The sequence below is a fragment of the Ambystoma mexicanum genome, chromosome 3p, assembly GCF_040938575.1.
Source record: "Ambystoma mexicanum isolate Mex_15411 chromosome 3p, UKY_AmexF1_1, whole genome shotgun sequence".
NCBI lineage: Eukaryota > Metazoa > Chordata > Amphibia > Caudata > Ambystomatidae > Ambystoma > Ambystoma mexicanum.
This window is the reverse complement of record NC_090925.1, coordinates 1,030,872,634-1,030,892,261: the sequence shown is the minus strand read 5'-3', so window position 1 is coordinate 1,030,892,261 and position 19,628 is coordinate 1,030,872,634. Positions and strand designations below refer to the sequence as shown.

The 19,628-nt window shown below is 45.9% G+C and overlaps 1 protein-coding gene across 1 annotated transcript in view; it reads right to left on the bottom strand.

Annotated features, from left to right (window-relative positions):
• The window catches only part of ACTR5 (actin related protein 5), a 508,848-nt gene that overhangs the window by 213,047 nt on the left and 276,173 nt on the right, over positions 1 to 19,628 (bottom strand). Inside the window, exon 6 of the mRNA XM_069652370.1 lies at positions 11,954 to 12,076. Coding sequence (XP_069508471.1) covers positions 11,954 to 12,076 — 123 coding nt within the window. The remainder of the gene's footprint in view (positions 1 to 11,953; positions 12,077 to 19,628) is intronic.

Sequence of the window (19,628 nt, the reverse complement as noted above, 5' to 3'; positions counted from 1 at the left end):
GTGTCTCATCCGATCCCAAATGGTCCGACTCGCCACTTCTCATGGTCCCCCCTTATACCTTGAATAGTGCAAGACATCGTCATCTGCTCGCATCGCTTGCCCCTTCTAAGCAGAAGCATGTCTCCACAACCCATACCCAGTTCAATGCTCAGTCCAATGTCCATGCACCACGGGCCCACTGCCCAGCACCCACCATGCATATCCACAAATGCCCGATTCGCGGCATGAGTCTCACCATCTTTACTGACACCTGTGAAACTAAATTGTGGCAGGCCGCGCTCACTATCAACTCATCCCCACAGGGATCACCCCATGCGATCTCTACCCTGCACAGGCCTGATTAGGCTCAGGCAACTCATCCCGTACGGGCCACACTTGGAACCCTTGCCTACAGATGGTTCCCAGTCTAAACCCAGTACCAAAAACACTACCTGCTCACAAAAATCGTAGACGCACTACTCACAGCTTATCAGTCCAGACTCCTGATGTGGAGCACAAGCCCCTCCCAAACCTTAAATAGGCACCTCAACCAATAACGCTGATGATTTGCCCAAGATCTTCATGGACGCACACACGGATCAGCACCCCTATACCTACCTATCTGCATCACTCCTACAACAGACAAAAATGCCTCATGACACCATTCCAGCTTCAACCTACATCAAACCCCAAGGGCCTATATCTGCCGCACTACACACACACACGCTGACCATCCATTTACTCCTTCGAGTCCTAGGACCAATGCTCACATTCGAGGAGGAAATCCTTCATCTCCTCTCCGATGCCAAATATACCTCTAAAATACTGATAATGAGAGACTTTAGCCTGTGTCTTGACGACACAAAAGAGACAAACACACAAGCCCTGGCCAACTCACATGATTAAGTTTTGTACAGCGTAAACTCCACCCTACACATACCAAGGACCGTATCCTGGACTGGTTGGTTGACCTGAGCTGCCATACTTCAGTCACGACCAATCAGCCCTGCCCATGGACTAAAAACACCCTCTTACTAACTCTCACTAACACCCCTCCCATTCTCCATACCCCAGCAACCTGTAGCACCAAAAACATGACCAAAGCTTGCATCCTGCCATTGCTGGATGAGCTTCCCCCACCATCCTAGTAGATAAATATAACATTCTCACCAATGCCATCAACAAGATAAGCCCCCCCACCCTTAGCCAGAGATAATCGGAAGCCATCCTCTGTCAACTCTTGGTTCTCCCTGAGCTCAAAACTTTGTGTCTCCTCAAACGTCAAGCTGAAGCCAAATGGGACTGCCACTGCACTGTACTAAAACCAATTTCACATTGGCAGCCAAATCTTATATTAAAAAAGCAATAATTCCAGAGAAAAAAAACGGTGCACAATTCTGAGGCTAGATAAAGCAAAATCTAGCTCAAGAGCGCTTCACTACCCTGCAAGCCAACTAACTGCTCCCAAGACAGCACCTGGTGCGGCGATAGTCAAGATGGCCTTCTCCCAAAAATGGACACCCTCCAAAAGAAGATCAGGAAAAAAACGCCTTAGGGATGCTGGCTTCCAACACTACAGGAACCGAGCCCTCCTCTCCCACAGCCCCCAGCCTGATACCCCCCTATTGAGCTTCAAACCACCACAATCCTGGAGACCTCTCTATTCATCAAAGGCCTCAAACCCTCATTGCAAGGGCGACATCGGACCAGCCACGGTCATTAAAGACTGTGCCGACGACCTGGACCCCTTTATAACTGCCTTGATCAATGCTTCTTTCACCTCCAACATAGTACCCCACAATCTAAAAAATTAATGGGTCCTCTAGCGCCTAAAAAAAGCCAACCTTGGACCCCAACACCCCCACCAATAACCGACCCATTACCACGGTCCCTTTCCTGTTAAAGATTCTTGACAGGATAGCCTATCTACAGATTCAGAGCTTCCTAGATTCTTAACAATGTATTGGGATTACGACTTACCTGAACTAAGATTCAACTTGGCAACATCAAGGATGCAGGCAAGTCAGCAGCACTCCTACTTCTCTACCTGTCTGCAGGCTTTGACTTGGTTGATCACAATATCTTATGCCAACATCTAGCATCAGCAGCTCATTTCACACCCAACACCATCGTCTGGATCGAATCCTTTCTCTCGAAAGAACAAGGATAGTGTTCACCAACGCTACAGCCCCACCAGTGCCAGGTACATGCGGCATCCCTCAAGGCTCCTGTGTCTTTCCAACACTCTACAAAATTTTTACTAAGCCTCTTTTCGACCTGCTAGTCCTACTCTACCAGACATACCCGCCTAGCATACTGCAACTTTCTTTCAGTCCCAAGGTTCAAAAGATCTAAGTCAGGGAGCTCTAGCTTCCCAGTCCTGGATGCCAAGAGCTGGAACGCTCTCCCCCATCATCTCAGAATCAAACAATCTTTTTGGACATTTAGGAAACACCTCAAGAACTCGCCATTTCCAAACTTAGACTGCTCGCTAGTTCTTTGATGGACTTACCTGTAACTTGTAACCTATGTTGTTTATCCTGTAAGACTAACCAGCGACATGATGCCCCAAGGTTTAGTGCGCTTAACAAAGGCAAAATAAATAAATTGGGGTAGACCGGGGAGCCGAGAAGGGAGAGAGCTGCTGCTGAAACGGTCCAGTGCAATAGGGCCAGTCACAGAACAAAGACGGTCACTCCTGGCCTCCCCAAAGGTCGGTACATGTGGGGTGAAGGAGCCCAGCCGATCAGAGGAACACTGACAGTGAGCAGTGGCCACAGTTCAAAGATGGACCAAAAGAGGGGAAACCCTACAGCAGACCCCAGGCATCCAGAATGACCCGAGAACATTGTGGCTCAGGAAACAAGGTATGCAGATGTGAAGGGTGATGCCAGGGCGCGTAGAAAGCAGTGGAAGTACCCGAAGTAGTAGTGGAAGCAGTGGAAAGACCAGGGTACAGAAGCCACTTTCCCTGGCACTGTGGTTTGCTCAGGAAGACTGCAGAGAACTGCAGTAAGAGATATTTGTATAAATTACTTTTAAGAAAAGATTTGGCAGGATAGTAAACCAAATTTATCAGTGAGAGTCTGGGACCCGCACCAATAAAGAAATGAGCAACCTCACTATTCTTCATAGTCGCAGTATTGGACTAACTGGGAAGACCCGTGTGGACACCAACCAGGGGAATAGAACCCTCCCGCCTGGTATAAGGTACATTTGAGACTAGAGAACTGTCAGGAGGAGGGAGACGCTCCCGAACCTTGGGTTAGGATCTTATTTTGAGCACCCGATTTTTTAAACTATTTTCCTCAAAAGCTACAGAGAAGAACAAGTTACTTACCAACTGTAACGTTCTTTCGACTGGGTGTTCCTCCCATTTATTCCTCCACTTTGATATGCATTTCGGCAGCTTCGGAAAATATTTCTCGGCAGAGAGTGCTGTGCACGATGTTGTGGCGTTGATGTCCCTCGAGGGCTGCCGTAGCGTTTCAACGTCATCAGTAGTATAAGTAGCTTGTGCCACACCTGTTGGCTTAAATTCTGTTTTTTCGTTCCATTATTCTAGGAACTATTCAGCGTACCCCAGAGTGCAACTAAGTGTAATGCACATAAATTGTTGGGTGTGGTAGGTTGGGAGGGGCTATGAGGAATACGTGGGAGAAACATCCAGTCGAAAGAACGTTACAGTTGGTACTTGTTCTTCAAATGGATTGTGTCCTCCCACGTATTCCTCATCTTTGATAGCCTCCCAAATCAGTGGCAATTTGGAGGAGGGAGTACTATTTAGCTTTATCATGAATGGAATGAAGGCCTGCCTTGGCAAAAAGGCCTTCTTGAGAGGAAGAGGAGTCTAAGCAGTAGTGCTTAATAAAAGTAGGCATTGTCACCCAAGTTACAAATGTGAACTACCGGGGCACCCCTCTGAAGAGCCATGGAAGTTGCCATGCCCCTCGTGGAATGGGCTCGAAACCCTTCCGGTGGGTCTTTCCCAGCAAGTCTGTAACACTCTCCAATAGCCAGTGTAATCCACCTGGAAATAGTCTGTTTAGTCACTAGTAGTACTAATTTAGGACAAGTATAACCCACAAATAGCTGGTCTTCCTGACAAAATGTTGCCATTCTCGCAATGTAGAAACTCAGAGCCCTTTTTGCGTCTAGTCTATGCATCCTCTATTCCTCTTTGCCCAAATAAGGAGGGGAGTAGAACGTTGGAAGTGTTATTATTTGTGATAAATGAAAATCAAACTACTTTCGGTAAGAAAGATGGTTCAACTCTCAGGACTACTTTATCTTTATAAAAAGGTAGCATAGGGAGGTTTGCATGAAAAAGCCTGCAACTCACTAACCCTGCGGGCAGATGTTAGTGATACAAGAAGAGCAGTTTTCAGTGTTAATAGCCTCAACAGGCAGGAATGTTAAGGCTCGAAGGGTATACATGTTAGAAATTTCAACACGAGATTTAAATCCCAAGCAAGAACATGAAAAGGTACTGGAGGGTACACGTCAGTGAGTCCCTTCAGAAATTGGACAATTAACAGTATTTTGAAATAAGACGCCTTTTCAGAGGAGCTCTTAAAGATGGAAAGTGCTGCCAGATATCCTTTTATTGTTCCAATCTGGAGCCCTAGATTGGCCAGATGCAGCAAAAAAGAAAGCACCATAGGAGTGCCGCATTGACATCCTTATCCTTACACCAGTTACTGAATCTATTCCAACGGCACCGGTACAATTATTTGGTTGCTGGCCTTCTGGCTGAAAGCAAAATCTCCATTACATCATCTGGGAGGTCCCAATCCTTATATCTCAGCCTCTCAGAAACCAAGTGTGAAGGCCCAGTGTCTTGGCCTCTGGATGGAGACCCTGACCTTCCTCTTGCGAGAGAAGTTCCTCTCTTTGTATAAGAATTATTGGAGGGCAGATGGAAAGGTCGAGAAGGTCCGGGTACCACGTCCTCCTGGCCCAATCCATAGCAATTAGGATCATGGTCTTCCCAAACTTTCTCAACCTGATTACATGAGGAATCACGGGGACTGGAGGAAATTCATACAGAAATGGAAATTCCCAGTCCACCACAAACGCGTCTCCTAGAGCTCCTCTCTGGGGAAATTCCCTTGAGCAGTACTGATTGCACTTCCGGTTGGTAGCATTCAAGAACAAATCCACTTTGAGGGGTTCCCCAATGGGTGAAAATCTCCTGAAGACTTCCTGAGCTAGCTCCCACTCGTGGGAGACTGTGCTCTGCCTGCTCAGAGCATCCGCCGCCGTGTTCTGCTCTCCGGCTAGAACTGCCAACAGAGAGACTTCTTCTTGAATTGCCCAGAACCAGAGCTGCATTGCCTCTCTGCACAGTCATAGTGACCATACGCCTCCTCTCTTGTTGAGGTAGTACATGGCTACTGTGTTGTCATCATTAGCAGGACATTCTTTCCCCGTACAGAGGGCAGAAAGGCCTTCAGTGCTAGTCTGATTGTCCTCCACTCCAAAAGGTTGTTATGTAGTTTGGACTCCGATGGAGACCAATGACCATTGATTGTCAGTCCGTATGTGTGTGCTCCCCAACCCGTGAGTGAGGCGTCCGTCACTACAATTATCTCCGGCCATGGTTGCCAAAACGATTGTCACTTCAGAATGTGGTCTTCGCAAGTCCACCACATTAGGTCCTGAGCAACTCTGCTCGGAACTCGCAGTAGATCCAACATGTTCCCCGAATATTGGGACCACTGGGTCCCGAGGGCCCATTGAATGGATCTCATTCTCAATCTGGCCTCTGGCACCAGAAAAATGCAGGATGCCATGTGGCCGAGCAACCTCAAAAAAGAAAAAAAAAAAAAGAATCGAAGGCTGGAAGATATTGGGCACTCTGGAATTCTGCTACCATCTGCTAAATGTGTTGAGCTCTCACTTCGAGGGGGTGAGGCTTTCCCTGAGGAAGTGTCCAAAACCTCTCAGATGAACTGGAGTCTTTGGAATGGTGTCATATGGGACTTCTTGCAGTTGAGGGAGAAGCCCAGCCTGCGTATGGAGTGGCAGGTAATGACGAGATGTTCCAGAGCCTGTTCAGGAGAATGTGCACTGATCAGCCATTCTTCCAGGTAGGGGTAGACGTACACCCCCCCCCCCTCCGGAGGGTTGCTGCCACTACCGCCATCAGTTTGGTGAAAACCCTCGGGTTGAAACTGATAATGAGAACCACCAACCGCGAACCTCAGGTACTTTCTGTGCTTTAGATGGATTGGCACACGAAAGTAAGCATCCTGAAGTTCCAATGATACCAACCAATCTTGGAGTTGGAGAGCCTGAAGGATCTGAGAAAGGGTGACCATCATGAACTTGTCCTTTGTGAGGAAATAGTTCAAGTTTTTTAAGTCCAAGATGGGTCTCAGTTCTCCGTCCTGCTTGGGAATGATAAAATAGGGGGGGGGGGGGGGGGGGGGGGGAGTACCAACCCTTGTTCCTCTCCGCTACAGGTACATGTTCTATTGCACCTTTCTCTAGCAGGGTTAAGATTTCCTGCACAAGGAGCGGATCTGGAATTTTGACAGAGCTGGTTCCTGGTAGATGATTCCGAGGCCTTTTTAGAAAAGGAAGGCAGTAACCTTGGGATACGGTTTCCAGTGCCCAAGCATCTGAAGTAATGCCCCGCCAGTTCAGACGCCGAGAGATTCTGCCTCCCACTGGTGTCTTGTGGGTCAAGGCCGCAGAGTAGCTTAGAGGCGGCTGCAGCAGTGGCTAAGGGTAAGGATGCTGCTTCTGGGGCTGTTTTGCACCCTTACCTCGTCCACCGTGAGGGAACCTTCTTTGCCCCCTTGTACTGCCGGTCCTCTTCCTCTACCAACTGAGGAATAGTAGCGAAAAGGCCAACCTCTTCAGGAAGATGAGCCAGAGTAAGGTTGTTAAGGTTGCGGACTAGAGGAGCCAAGGGATTTAGCAGCCACTTTGGAGGGCTGCAGCTTCTCTAGACTCATCTGCCTTGCTGCCGAACAACCTCGAGCCGTCGAAGGGCATGTTGAGCAGTCTGGCCTCCACATCTGGTGCAAACCCAGACTTTCTCAACCAAGCAAATCGGCATAGTACAGTGCTGGCAGCCATGGATCTGCTAATGCTGTCACCAGTTTCCAGTCCTGATTGGAGACATTCTCCCATCGTCTCCTTGCCATCCTTAACTAAATTCAGAAAGCCATCCCTTTCTTCCCCTTCTGGAATATGTTCAGCCGCCATACTAGCACAGTCCCACACGGTATGAGTAAACCTGGCCAGGGTAAAGGTGACATAAGTGGACTTTAGGGCCATACTGCCAGAGGTAAATACTTTGTAAGCCCATGCGTCCACTTTTTTATCATCTCTATCTGGGGGATAGAGGGATAGGCAGACTGCCTGGTGGAAGTAGCAGCCTGGACTACAAGACTCTCAGGTGTAGGGGGTTTGCTGAGATAGTCAGGGCCACTGGATGATGGTCTATATTTCCTAGGACAAATCCTGTTGACAGCAGGACCAGACTCTGGGGCTTCCCAGTTAGCTACCACCTTTCCTTTGAAGGGCCTTGTGAAAAGGCAAGACAGGGTCTTTGAGGACCGTGGTCCAGGATGTCCGCCATGTCATCCTGTTGGAAAGTTGTTGAATCCCTACTCCAGCCCATGTACATCAGATTTTTATACCCTGAATCAGCATGGTCTGATGGGTCAGGTTTACCAAACTCCAACTCTGGGGATGTATCAAGACTGCTGGCAGAGTGGAGGGAGTCACAGAGATCTTTCAACTTAGACTCAGGATCAATTAACTCTTCAGGCCCTTCTCTAGTGTCAAACCTCACTCCTAATGGAGAAACATTCTCATCTGAAGTGCTATCCTCCTCAAATGTAGGACATTGACTTTAAAAAAAACAAAAAAAAATTCAGCACAGGTTTGAATATTTTTTCTTGTACTGTTAAATGCTATGGAATTGAAGACACCGTAGACGGCGTCAAAGGCGTCTTCAAGAAATCTCTCTATTTCAGAGTCGACACAAATGGCGTAGACAAAATCGTCGAAGGCTTTGAAGTTTTTTGTTTCTTCGCCGGTATCTGAGGTGGAGTCGACTTGCAGGCCGATGGCTTGGACAACGTTTTCGAGCGTGTCGAGCCTCCGATTTACTACTCTTATTGCTCAAAGTAGTTTCTGACTTCCTACTTCATCCAACGGCGCGAACGGGTCTGGCTCTTGAGAGACTCTTGAGGGGGTTGAAGCTGCATTCTCAAAGATCTACATCATCTCTTGCCTAAAGGCCTTCCATTTACTGGTAGAATCCGACCTAGTCGGACATTGTATAACCTCAGGAAAGGTACCCGATGACAAAAAGGGAAACCTGTGGTGTCTCTTTCGCCTTCTTGGAAGAAGACGATGAGGATTGTCTGGATCGACTCCTCGATCTGGACCTCTTTGAATGTCTATGTTGAGAAGAGTCCTTGAACTCCCCGGACTTTTTATATTTCCTTCAAAGAAACCTTCAAAGCTTCCCTCCCCACCGCTAATTCACCTTTGCGTTCACAGACCGCTTTCTCAGCCATAGACTGACAGGACCCGCAGTCCTTGGTTCAGCGACTGGAACCCAAACACCAAAAGGCAGTTACGGTGATGATCTGCTATCGACATTTTCGCCCAGCAGTCGTGACATTTCTTAAAACCCGACTTTGGGGTCGAAGAGGAAGACATTTTTTCAGAAGAAAAAACTAAGTGCGCCGTTAACTCGAAGCGAAGATACCAGAAAAAAAGAACTGAAGCCAAAGGGCACAGCACAAGCTACTTATACTACTGATGACGTCGACATGCTAAGGCGGCCCTCGAGGGACATAGACGCCACGACATTGTGCACAGCGCCCTCTGACAAGAACATTTTTCCAAAGCAGCAAAGCTGGCAAAACATTTGTCAAAGATGAGGTATACGTGGGAGGAGACAATCCATTCGAAACCCCTTTTTCACATTATTCTTAGTTTCAAGAACGTAATAGGTTTTGGACATAGGACAGTCGACACTTTTTGATTTGACATCCTGACAAACACTAGTAGTTTTTGTTGAGGTAGGGAAAGCCCTATTAGCTTTAGGGTGAGGTAGGAGTTTCCCCAAACCACTTACTTTCAGTAAAAGTCTGTAGCAACCAGAATGCTGCCCTTGTGTCCACCTTATGCTTCCGACCCCTCACAATATGTAGATTGATGGAGGTAAAGTGATACATAGAGAAGCATGTATAGTGAGATATGGCTAGACCTAGATAAAGTCATAGATGGGGATGTATATAGAGGTACCGTACAAAAATGCCGCCCTCATTTGTGTGCCCCCACAGTCCAAGCGACTTTGGAGGCACACAAAATAAGGGTGGCATTTACTGCGCCCGAGCAGAGCGGGGGTGTCCCCCGCTCTTCCTGGGCGCAGTAACAGGGGTCAGGGGTCGCAGGGGTTACCCCCGCTTACCAATTCGGAAAGCGGGGGACACGTAAAAAAAAAAGAAAAATGGAAAGCACCCTGCGGCGTCAGCTCCAACCCATGTTAGTGGGAGGAGCTGACACCGCAGGGATCGCAGAGTGCGGGCGGCACACGCAGAAGTGTGCCGACCTAAAGGTAAGTGTGTTGGGGTCGGGGAGAGGTGGGGGAAAGGTGATCCATATGATCACTTCGCTGCGTCGTAACTGCCGTCAGCATTTTTGGCGTCGCAGTCACGGGCAGCGCAGTGATCACATAGATCCTATATAGATAGATGTATACATGGACAAATGGGTAGATATGAGAGATGCATTGAGGGTGATGCATATAGAGACATGCAAAAAAAAAAAATAAGATGTATATATACTGTGAGGGGGACAACTTGGTAAAGCTTTTCACAAATAGCTATTTATTAACTCAAAAGAGTATGATAAACGCCTCACTACCACCCAACCTAAAAAGTATTTCCATGCCTATCAAAACAAGACTAAAGGAAAAGAGTAACAAAAGAATCTGTCCCTCACACTTGTACAAACATGAAACTCATACAGGTACAAAATGGCAATTCAAGTTCAACAGAAGAACAAGTAACTGACCCATGGTAACGTTCGTTCGATCGGATGTTGCTCCCACATATTCCTCATCTTTTGATGTATCCATAGTCAGCTTTTGCTGCCTCGGAAACAAATTGCAGCCGAGCAGCACTGCGTGTCAATGCCGGTCGTCTCGAAGTCCCTCGAGGGCCTCCATTCCAATGGCATGAGGCCACACAATAATGCCTTGGGAAAGTATGAAGAGGACCATGTGGCCACTGAACAAATATCTTGAATTGGGACTCCTCTCTGTAAAGCACAGGATGTAGCCATGCCCTTAGGCAAATGAGCCCTCAGACTCTCAGGATGATCTTTTACATCTAGTCTATAACCCTCAGAAATGCCCAAGATAATCCACCTAGACAGTTTTTGCCTGGTCACTGCCATCCCCAATTTATTGCCTGTATAACCGATCATCCTGTCGTAATTTCAACATTCTAAAAAAATTAAAAGATAAGTGCTCGCCTTGGGTCAAGCCTGTGCAATTGCTCCTCTTTTCCGGGAGGAGGTGGTGGATAAAAAGAAGGTAGTACAATTGTCTGTCTTAAATGAAAATTAAAGACAATTTTGTGAAAAAACGTGGGTTTAACTTTAAGGACCACTGTCACTAAAGAAAATGGTGTAAGGTTACTTGCAAGGCAAGGCTTGAAGTTCACTCACCCTATGAGCTGATGTAAGAGAAAGAATGGTTTTAAAGTTTAACCATAAAGGACAATAATGCAGTGGTTCGAAGAGAGTACACGAGAGGATTTAGAACCAAATTAACGTCCCAAATTGAAACCTTCAGCTTGCCTCCCTATATACAAAGCTAGTTTGGGAGCTGAGTGGTAGCATTCCAGCCCCACTAAAGTAACTCTCGGAGTACAGACTGCTTGAAAGTGACTTACCAACTACTAAATTCCCCTAGGTAGCTTCCCATTTCTAATAGTTCAGTATGGACTGCCATCTTTATCGGGGAGCCTAAAGTCTGATTTGGATAAGTTTGGTTCACTTTCAGAGTTGGACATAAAAGCTAATAAATGATAGAATACAATGCTATCAAGATAAATTCCAACACTTAAGACTTAATTATTTATTTTTACATTTAAAGAGCACACAAAGCCCGGGGGCATCAAGGCGCTGGTAGAAGGCAAGATACAGAGACGAAAGACGAAAAAACGTATGCATTACTTATAAATCAAAGAGTAAACGTCCAGAAAAATATTGTTGAGGTTATCTGTTAGGTGAATAGCAATGTTTTCAGCACCTTCTGAAATGTCTTTAGCGCATGCATTTGCAGCCACCACTTTTTGCTTCACTTGTTGGTTTTGAAATCGATGGTTGTCAATTCACGTTCCTCCAGATAAGGATTCATTTAGTCCTCCCATCACTCAAGCAAAGCCTCAAGACTACCATTTAGCATAGAGTGGTGTAGGTTCATTAAAGTTTAACTTATCAAAATTAAATTGGAAGCAACACAACATTAATTTTCTTCACTTCAACTCTCATTCCTGACAAGATCAGACCACAGCAGTGAACAGTCAGCCTGAGCACACATCTAAAATAAAACTCTACAAAGAAAAGACAAACCAAGGCATTATATGTAAAAAACGAGTGGAAAACAGTGTGGATAGCAAATAGTGGCAGCAACGTCGGTGAGCCCTAGAAGCCAGGGTTCCTTGCAGCGCTTACAGAACTATCGAGGTAGACAAATGTTTGAAGGGCAGAGTGAGCAAAAAGACTTATGCAAACAGATTGACAACATTCAGAACAAATTGTGGCTGGACATGCACATCCATCTCTGGATGAAAAAACATTAAAACAAAATACACACTCCCACACCCCTACTCAAAAAGGTGCAGCGAGTAAATTATTGGAATACAAATCATCAGTGCACTAGGGAATGAGCAGGTAGGAAGAGAAAAAAGTAATTGCTGTTTTCCTGTACCTGCACTGTGGTAACTGGCCTCTCGGTTTCTGGTGGCTCCTCGGGAAACAGGGGATCTAGGTCACTTATACCCTCCATGCCGTCCAAAGACTGATCATTGCCCAACTGTTCCAGGTCTGGGACCTAGGCAAATAAATTAGTAAATAGTTAAACCAGATCATTAAAAAACAAATACTATTGTACACACATACTGTTGATACTACACATTTTGTGAGGTTTATAGTTTAAACAGGAGTGCTTTCAAAACCCAGGAGTCATAGCAATGGCATCATTCCTGGTTAGCCGAGACTGTTAATATGATCAATGTGACTCCCGAATGACAACAATCATTTTAAAGAATCAATGCACAGCATGGGGTTAGTTCCCCATGCTAATCGAACGGCTGTGCATTGTGGGGGCTCATTGCAAGTAACAACTCTCAACTAATGTAATATTTCCACACTTTTTAGCAGCAGCCTTCCTGTTCCATCCATATGCTCCTCATCATCCTCCTATTCACGCTCCTCACCATCCTCCTCTTCACCCTCATTATCCTCTTCACGGTCATCACTAGTCTACTGTTACATTCACTCAGTCTAATTTATCCAGAATTTCTCCTCCTCTGTGTACTCCCAGTGCTCCCCAATTGCACCAAACTCCTCTCTCTAGCTCTTTCTCCAAACCCCCCACACCACCAGACTGAGCTTGTGTGCTTGCTTCAGGCTTTGGCCCCACCTCCAGTCTCTCAGGTGAAAGGTGGCTCAGGTATGTTAGCTGGCATGGGAATCGGCTTTTAAGCTCCAACCCTTGAGATGGCTTATAGCCCTAATGTGGGATGCAGAAGTGTTGTGGTCCTCTACTTACGTAGTTCTGCCTGCCTGCCACACCATGGTCCTGCCTTCCAGGCGCTCTCAAGTAAGCAGGGGCTCAGGTGTGTTACTTCAGACAGGTGGTGTAGGATTGGATGGTAGGCCTCTTTCTTGAGAAAGGCCTCCAGTTTTGAAGTGAGACTTGAAGCTGGCTAGTACCTCCTTTTGGTCAATCATCTTTGCTTGCGACACCTTAACTTTGAGACTGGAGGCCTTGTGCAATGACTGCCTGTCTAGTTTCCGTCCTAATTCAGATCCATCTACAGCTTTACATGAGAATCAGGCACACGCGCGAGTGGAGTGGAGTGGAGAATGCAAACACTGCAGATTTTTCTGGGTCACTGGTCATGCACTCCCTTACTTGGACCAGAGTGCCTGTTGTGCCAATGTAAGAAACTCCTGCCTCAACGTGTGGTATAGTGGGGATGGCCAGGAGAATTTCCGGGCAAGTAACAACGTTAGGCAGGGGACATCTTCACAGCAAGTAATTGGGGTAGGAAAGAGAAGCGCATATTAAGGATTATCCATTCCAAATTATTTTACTACTATATGCAGCGAGTGCAGTTTCACAGCCAGGTCTGCTACAGGTACATGTGTCCCAACAAGTTGCAAAAGGAGAGCCAATGGACTAATGAGTCGCTGAACACCGAATTGTACACTTGCAGGGTCTAGTGAACTTAGAGGTTTGCTGTAACTTACTGGTGAGGTCCCGACCTCAGAAGACTAAAATACTCCTTACTAGGGTGTTTTACCTGTACAACTAGTATTTACCTCAACAGTAGATCAAGACTTATTTCCATAGCATCTTGTTGTGGACAAACCCAAATTGAATGCAACATGTTGATTACACTGCATTTTAGCCACCCCATTGCCTTCCTAAGATTTGCCTTTTACTTCTCAGCCACGTTTAACGTTTTTACCGTTAGGTGATGGGGAAAACGTGTGGGAAATCTATGTCAGTCTCTCTCCACCATTTAACACTGTTAAATTTAGCCAGATAGAGGTTTCTGGGGTTAATCTGGAGGATAACGATCTTCATATGACAAAGTTAAATCTTGCGATTACAGCATTATTAGCCATGTCCAGAATAATAGCATCACCTCTAAATCGAGGGCTGGGGAATGCTCGTCTTTGCTAATGCATACAAACTTAATGGAGCATCAAAGCAGATTGCAAGGCATTATGGGATTAATAGTAAAGTACGTGCATGCCGTTTCGCCAGGATCCTAAACAGCATCTTTAGTTTTATCCTGGGGGTGGGGGGGGGAGGGGGGTCACAGCAGGCATCATAGCATGCCTATTTTGAAATTGATGTTGGCTTTGTAAATCGCTCCAAATTTCAGAGTGTGTTTGCATACACGACTATAGTTTTTTTAGTGAGAATAGTGGGAGCGCTGTTTAAATGTGACATTTTGGAAAAGGACTTTGGAAATTCTGTTTTATTGAATTAAGAACACTGCTTCTGGGTCCTCTTCTGCTACAACTGTTTCCATAATCACAGAGCTCTGATTCTAAAGTCAAATGTGTCCCATAGGACCCTTTCCTGTTCAGAGAGTGAAATATACCACCAAGAGGGGCTTCAATCACTAGGTAGACCGAAACCAACACCAAACACGAAGTCAGACCAACTGATTAGAGCAGGATGTTGGGAAGCAGGGCTGATCGTCCCAGGCCCCCAAAGAGGTTCTGAATGCGGCAGGGGCCTAACTGTGCATTGTCGGGGCTCGGGGAAGGTTGCAGGGGGGAGAGGGGTGTCGAGTCTGTGTCATAGTAGATTATGTTACCGGGAGGAGATTGTACTAGAACATGAAACACCATTTTAGGAGACCAGCAGCCATCTTGGAATTGAGCCATGGCCTTGCGCTGCAGCCAAGGCAGTAGGCCCAAGCGCGAAACATAGAAATGGCTGTGTGAGCGCAGGCGCTGGTTACAGCTTGGCAGCAGTGGGGAAGACCAAATCCACAGGGATTCATAATCCTCTGTCTCCTACTGACAGCACATGCAACTCGGAAGGAATGCGCCCTACAAGGCCCTGAGGGGGGCGAGAGCTCCTGGCGACCAGCTATCCCACGAGAAGGAGGGCACAAGCCTCTGACTTACCCCAGTCCAAATTCTAAGCTATAGTGTCCAGATACCCCTGTTCCAAGACCCCAGCATTCCAGAGTACAGGTATTGATATTTTATTTATATCGCACTCGCACACAAGTGTTTCAGAGCGCGACGAGGCAAGGGAGGGGAACAAGGGAGTACAAAACAGCGATCTTACTAGGCCCAGTGATATTGAGTACGCGCAAGTGCATTGGAGAGGGAAAGTGGAAAGTGCAAGCGAGGGGGGAGGAGTGGAAAGTGCTTAGCAAAATACAGATAAAAAATAAATAGTAAAGGCAACAGACAAAAGTAGTGCAGCCAGCAAAAATGGCAAGTGCAAGTAAGAGGCACCAGACAGGATGTGGCTAATAAGTGCAGAGAAGGGGGGCTGAATGGTTACAGATACAGGCCGCTAGTGCACAGGATTGCCAGGAGGCAATGCGGGTGGGTGGTAGGGTCAGCAGGTACCTGGGCCCGAGAGTCAGAGGGTAAGCCAGGTGCACGATGCCGAGAGCAGAGCAGAGCAGATCTGCCTTAGCCCCACCTCTCCCCTGCTGAAGCAAAGAGGAAGGTCTTAGGGTGATTCCAGAACCGGAGATGGTTCTCCTCAAGTTCCAGAGTGGCAGGGAGGCTGTTCCAGAGGGAGTCCGGAGCTGAAGAAAGATCTACCCAAGCTCGTTTCTTTGAGAAACGACTGACCCTAAGGGAGTTGGAGGTAGAGGAGTGAAGGGCTTGGGTGGGAAGGCATTTGCGGAGGGAAAGATGAAGGTATTTTGGACCCAGGCCCTAGAAAGCCTTGTGGTCGATGCGGAGGGTTTTGAATTTAATCCTTGCAGCCACTGGGAGCCAATGGAGAGATTACAGGTTGGAGAGATACAATCCCAGGGCTTGAGGCCAAGGACAAGTCTCGCGTTCCTGTTCTGGATAAGTTGCAGAGTGGCGGAGAGTAGAAGCAGGAAGATTTAAAGAGATGTTGCAATAATCCAACCTAGAGAGAACCATGGCTTGAGAGACAGTGAGTTTCTGGGGGAAGAAGAGGAAAGGCAGAATACCTCTGAGGAGGTGCAGTAGGAAGTTTGACTTTGAGACATAAGAGATGTGGGCAGAGAAGGAGAGCCTGGAGTCGAAGATGACCCTGAGTTTCTTAGCCTCACAGGTGGGAGTAGGAGGAAAGCCAAGGGAGGCTGGTGAGAGAGTGACAGAAAAGGAGGGTGAAGGTGTGCCGATGAGGATCTCCACCTTGCTGGCATTCAAGCAGAGATCGTTGGCAGCACATCAATCCTGAATGGCAGATAAGCAGTCAGAGATGAGAGGAGGAGAGGAGAAGGAGAGGAGTCCCAGACCACTGACCATAAAGATGTTAGATTGTCAATCCATCCAAAGGATCATAGCAAAATACCCTAGTCCCTTGTGAGTTGTGCTGCAAGGTGCCAGGGAGGGAAAAGTAAAACAAGAACTGGAACAGCGCTGACACGTCTGGGATCGAGCTGGGGTTTGTAAGATAGTGGGACCTCAAAAGTAGCCTCTGCACCCAAGTCAGCAGTACCAAGTGCACATTAGGCCAGCAGATAGGGAATTATATGATTTGGAACTTTTGATTGCTAATTGGGAGCTGTGGACCTGATGACTTGCTGAGAAGACACCAAGTGTAAGAAAACGGACAGGAGGAGCTGGGGCCAATGGCATGGCATCCCCTATGGAGCAGACTACCTATGTATAGGGTTGTACCAACCAGCTACGTGGATTTGTACCTTGTGATATACGTCAATTGGGACACGTTTTTTATGAGAATAAACCTTGTTCTGCTTGCAAGAGGTGTGCTGGCCCTTTTTCCCCTAGTGGGTTGTATTTTTTCGGGTGTGAGCGTTGAGGGGCTTCTCTACAAGGATCTAAATAATGTAGAAAGGAGTAAAAAGGAGATTAGATTCAATGAGAAAAAAGACAGTTCTGTGCACCTGAGACTGTTGAAACAAACTTAAAAGGACTAATCAACGTCTAATACATTGTGCAGCAAGAAATTAGATTGCACAATAAAGTCCATTCCCCCTTATCCAGACCAGCGCTACCCAATTGAGAAAAAAAAGAATCCCTTAATCTACAAAATACAACAATTACATCCAGTCCAGCCTAAATATGTTCATGCAAGATGCATTGTTTCATAGACCAGGCTTCAGCAATAAATATACCCATATTATCAACAAAAAAAAAAAAAACGCTGTGAACAACTTCATACGGGCCTTCATAAAATAATCCCTGAAATGTTCTTAGTGAATCACTTATTACATCAGACGGAAGACCAGGAAAGGTGTACTAATCTACATACAAGTCCTGTCCTGAGGACATGACTATAAAATGAGCTCCCAAACTGAAACTTAAGTATCCTATATGCTGGCAAGTTATTCAATGGGAAAGCTGAAAGAACTGCCAAAAACGCTCACTTCTTGTATTCAGTCTAGGGTAGTCCTAGGACAACCTAAGGAACATTGGCCGTACATCCTTCCTGCCTTCAAGCAACTCAAAATGCACAATCGGCACCTATAGGAATTAAAATCCAGTGAGTGCACCAAGACAATTCAGCAAAAGACAAGGGCCAAAACAGCCCAGTGAGTCTGTGGGCATCATTAGACGGACGGCGGTGGACCAAAGTGCTATTAGCACCTTGGTCCATGCCGGTAAAATACCGGCACCGCCTTGGAGGAAAGGGGAATTACCGCCCTATTCCAAGGTTGGTGGGGCGGTAATTCCCCCTTCCCCATTCCCATTTTTGCCCCATAGGGCATAATGGGAATGGACTAGGTGCTAATTACGGCACCGCAAATTGCGGTACCGTAATTAGCTCCCTGGTCCCTTTGCGGGTTGGTTTTTAACGTCTGCAAAAAACAGGCGTTAAAGTCTCCAACCCGCAAAGGGACCTCGTAGTAAGGCGGTAAGGGTTAACGGTCACCGGTATCATTAACGGTGACCGTTAACCCTTACCGCCGTCCGTGTAATGAGGCCCTGTATCCGATCACCCACTCATATACTGGCAGTCAAATAAATCCTACTTTTGCCAGATGACTATGAAATGGAATGACTAACCAGCAAAAAAAAAAAATTGGAGAGAAAATGTCAATCTGCAAATCCAGAAGAGTGACCTCTAATTATGCCAATCACAGTATTGCACGAGCAGTCAGCAGCAAGAAAGCAATTCAGAATATTTTTTAAAGTTTTTTTTTGTTTTGGTTATTACAAAACAAAAGAAACCATTTACATCCATCTTCTAATCCAAATACACAACAATAAAAAAAAAAGCAAAAAACACTTAGCATTACCCTGATCATATTAAAATTAAAATGGAGCTTGCATCCATTTCTCATCAGTTCACAATTCTTTCTGAGATATCTAAAAAAGCTGTTAAGGCAAATGTCAATTTGTTACTTTCGCCTTGATGCATCATTAACCACCATTCCTCTACAGTACAAGTTGGATGTTTGGCCATCTCCTGCCCAAAACATCGCATTCTTTTGTCTTCCAACTTCGGATAGGACATCACCAGATGTCTTAATGAGTCAGGCAATTCATTACACAAGGGACAAGCTTTGTTTTGTAAGCTACCCTGCTTCTTTTGATATGAGGTTTCTCTCGTTTCCCATGCATGTAGCCTGAATTTTAGAAAGGTTAATCTTTCCCTTCTGCATGGGAATTTCATCATGTACTTTGGGAGCACATATACAGCCTAATTCATGGAATTATTTGCGTGAAAAATACAGATTTGCGCGCCTTTCTGCCCGAAAATCCCTGTTCGAAGTATGGGATTTTTCGGCAAAAAGGCTGCAAATTTGCATTTTTCACACAAATAATTCCATGAATCAGGCTGTTAGTTTCTTGGCTTCAGGTGGCGCATTTTCCATTCTGCCATGTCGCATTCTTTTATCATATGTGAATTCAAAGTGAGAAAACATATTCTGGGGGTGTGCAACCACTCTGAGGTACAGGGATACCTGGATATGAAACGAAAGTGAGCTGCAGAAGTGGAGGATCTGGTGACTTCTCACGGTCACCTAATAAGTGAAATATCAGAAAAAAGGGCGTCCACTACTAACTGCGCTCCCTACCATGTGTAATACAGAAAACACATTTACAAGGTGAACATAAAATTTTGCCTGAACGGCTCAATTTATTACTTATCGGATGAAATGTATGTTTGTTATCACAAACAAGAAACGTTCATAGTGAGATAGCACATGTGTTACCATAAAAGAACAAGTTACTTACCAACTGTAACGTTCTTTCGACTGGATGTTCCTCCCACGTATTCCTCATCTTGTGATAAATCGTTATCTCCAGCTTCGCTGCTTCGGAAAAATAAAAAAAATGTCTCGGCAGAGGGCGCTGTGCTCGAGGTTGTGGCGTCGATTGTCCCTCGACGTACTCCGTCGACGTCACCGATGGTATAAATACCTCGAGCCGCGCCCGTTGCTTCAGTTCTGTTTTTTCGATGAAATAATATATATATATATATATATATATATATATATATATATATATATATATATATATATATATATATATATATATATATATATATATATATATATATATATATATATATATATATATATATATATGGAACACCCAGGCGAGTCCCATGACCGATACATTCTTCGTGAGAGGAAAGTGTAAGAAAACGTAAACTGTAATGTGGGGTAGGATGGGAGGGTCGATGAGGAATACGTGGGAGGAACATCCAGTCGAAAGAA